Source organism: Panthera onca, chromosome A3, assembly GCF_046562875.1.
Source record: "Panthera onca isolate mPanOnc1 chromosome A3, mPanOnc1 haplotype 2, whole genome shotgun sequence".
In the NCBI taxonomy this organism is placed as follows: domain Eukaryota; kingdom Metazoa; phylum Chordata; class Mammalia; order Carnivora; family Felidae; genus Panthera; species Panthera onca.
Window position 1 is genome coordinate 15,877,023 of NC_138341.1, and position 2,922 is coordinate 15,879,944.

Consider the following 2,922-nt stretch of genomic DNA (forward strand, 5'->3'; position numbering starts at 1 on the left):
CCCGGTGCGGCCAGAGCCCCGCAGCGACAGCGGAGGCGCAGACTCCCCAGTCGCCGCCTCTCCCAGCCCCGCGGCCTGGGCCGTCAATCAAGCTCGGCCGGCCCCGCCCCTGGGCTGCGGCGGGTGGCCAATCAGAGCCAAGCTCCGCAGCGATGAGCTCAGTCGGCTCGCTTCCCATTGGGCGGCTATATTAAGAAAGTGGCCGAACTCTTTAAATAGCGGGCGCTAGGGCCGCAGCCCGCATCTGCCACCGCAGTCTGCCTGTAGTCAGTGCTCTCTTGTATCCCGGGCGACACCTATAGAAACTGGGGAAGGGACCCGGCTGGCTCCGCTGCTCGAGCCACCGTTTGCGCACAAAGGCACCGACCTCGGGCCCGGGGCGAGAAGAGCGGCCACCGCCCCGGAGCAGCGCGGAGACCCACGGCGCGCCTTATGCCCCCGCGCCCCCGCCACGGCAGCCTGAGCGCACGGAGAGAACGCGCCACCGCGGGGCCTGGGTGCAGCTAGCGACCCTCGCCCCCAGCGCGCAGCCCGAGGTGAGCAGTGAGCGGCGAGCGGGACGGCAGCGAGGCGTTCGCGGGCCCCCTCCTGCTGCCCGGGCCCGGCCCGCTCATGGCGGCCATCCGCAAGAAGCTGGTGGTGGTGGGCGACGGCGCGTGCGGCAAGACGTGCCTGCTGATCGTGTTCAGTAAGGACGAGTTCCCCGAGGTGTACGTGCCCACCGTCTTCGAGAACTATGTGGCCGATATCGAGGTGGACGGCAAGCAGGTGGAGCTGGCGCTGTGGGACACGGCGGGCCAGGAGGACTACGACCGCCTGCGGCCGCTCTCCTACCCAGACACCGATGTGATCCTCATGTGCTTCTCAGTGGACAGCCCCGATTCGCTAGAGAACATCCCCGAGAAGTGGGTGCCCGAGGTGAAGCACTTCTGCCCCAACGTGCCCATCATCCTGGTGGCCAACAAGAAAGACCTGCGCAGCGATGAGCACGTCCGCACGGAGCTGGCCCGCATGAAGCAGGAACCCGTGCGCACGGATGACGGCCGCGCCATGGCCGTGCGCATCCAAGCCTACGACTACCTCGAGTGCTCCGCCAAGACCAAGGAGGGCGTGCGCGAGGTCTTCGAGACCGCCACGCGCGCCGCGCTGCAGAAGCGCTACGGCTCCCAGAACGGCTGCATCAACTGCTGCAAGGTGCTATGAGGGCCGCGCCCGCCCTGCCTGCCCCTGCCGGCGCGGCTCCCCCTCTCGGGCTCGACCCTCCCCCTCCACACCGAGCCCGAAGAAGGGGAGACCTGCGCCCCCCAAGGACCCCACCGGACTGCCTGACGTCTGCCTTTCGGCCCGGCAGCTGTGACCCGGAGGCTCTGGAATCGCCGTGGGAGGCACCGGGCGCCCCCTTTCCAGTGTCTGTGTGCGTCGGGCTGTGTTGCACAGGCCCGGGCGCCCCGCTGAGTGCCAAGGGTCCCCTGAGCACCCCTTTCTGAAGAGCCGAGCCTCTTCGGAGTGTGTGGCTGTGTGTTTGTTCGATTCCCCCGCCCCACTTTCACCCACCCCCGCCTCTGATCCCGGGAGAAGAGCTTGGCGCCGGGGTGCAGCCGCGCCCCATCAGATGTGCGCCCGGAACCAGCGAGCGCCTGCTGTCCCTTGTCTGTAACATAGACCGCGGGAACTGCGGGAGGGGAGGGCTGGGGAGGATGGGGTGTTATATAAATATAGATATAATTTTATTTTCGAAGGTAGGATGGTGTTATTTAATGGTGGTGGTGGGTGGAGTGACAGGGCGCCAGAACAGCTCCGGCCCACCTTGGGTCGGGCGCCCATCCAAGCATGAACAGGACTTGGCAATCTTTCCAACCCCTGGGGAAGACTTTTGCAACAGCCTTGGGGCTGAGAGGACACAGCTTCCAGACTCACGTCTCCTGCGGGCCAGCCCCAGGCGAACCCCTCACTAGCCCTGGGCTGGAGGAGGGAGAGAGGGCTTTGGGTCGTTTTTTTTGCCATAAGCGAACTTTGTGCCTGTCATACAAGTGGAAATTGTTCATTCCAAGAAACTGATGTTATTTGATTTATTTAAAAGCTAAAACTTGCTGGGTTTTTTTGGAAAGAATTCTTTGCACAATTGTTTTATTGTTTGACACTTAATGCACTTGTCATTTGCATAAGACAGTAGCATTCTGACCACCCTTGTACGCTGTAACCTCATTTACTTCTGATGTTTTTTTTTTTTTTAAGATGATGATGACTTTTAAACAAGAGGAAAAAGAAACCACTAATTATTGTTTTAGTTTTCTTGAAAAAAAAAGTGGCAACACTGTTTTGCGATTTTATTTGTGCAGGTATGCGCACTATTTTGATAAAAGGGCAGTAACAAGTATTGGGACCTATTTAACGCCCCCCCCCCTTTTTTTTCTTCACAAGGCAGTCTTTAAAGCTATGTGAAATTTTCTCTGCATCTCTGTACAGAGAATGAACCTACCCCTACCCCTAGTCTCTCCTTTCTCCCCCTCCCTTCCCCACCCAGTGGTACTTCTACTAAATTGTTGTCTTGTTTTTTTATTTTTTAAATAAACTGACAAATGACAAAGTGGTGAGCTTATGATGTTTACATAAAAGTTCTATAAGCTGTGTATACAGTTTTTTTATGTAAAATATTAAAAAGACTATGATGATGACATTTATAAAATGGCTCCTGTGATTTAATAGCGTGTGGGGGCAAGGAGAGACTTCTGGGCAAGATCCTTCTTGCCGCCACTCTTTCCCTCATGGTGTTTGGAGTAAATGAGGCCGAAATCCTTTGGGGATGTGTGGGGGGTTGGGTGGCACGGGAGACCAGTTGCTCCTGTCCCCATCCCAGAGGAAGATGAGTGGGGGACCCAAGCACCCAGTGCCAAAGTCTCTGACCTAATGCATACTGTCTGC

At 58.0% G+C, this 2,922-nt stretch overlaps 1 protein-coding gene across 1 annotated transcript; it reads left to right on the forward strand.

Annotated features, from left to right (window-relative positions):
- The first annotated feature begins 220 nt into the window (after positions 1 to 220).
- On the forward strand, positions 221 to 2,686 carry RHOB (ras homolog family member B). Its single transcript, XM_060649546.3, has one exon. The coding sequence runs from the start codon at positions 613 to 615 to the stop codon at positions 1,201 to 1,203; it is 591 nt and encodes a 196-aa protein (XP_060505529.1). The 5' UTR covers positions 221 to 612; the 3' UTR covers positions 1,204 to 2,686.
- The last annotated feature ends 236 nt before the right edge of the window (positions 2,687 to 2,922 follow it).

Coding starts and splice junctions, on each gene's coding strand:
- RHOB (XM_060649546.3), top strand. CDS start 613: ATGGCGGCCATCCGCAAGAAGCTGGTGGTGGTGGGCGACGGCGCGTGC.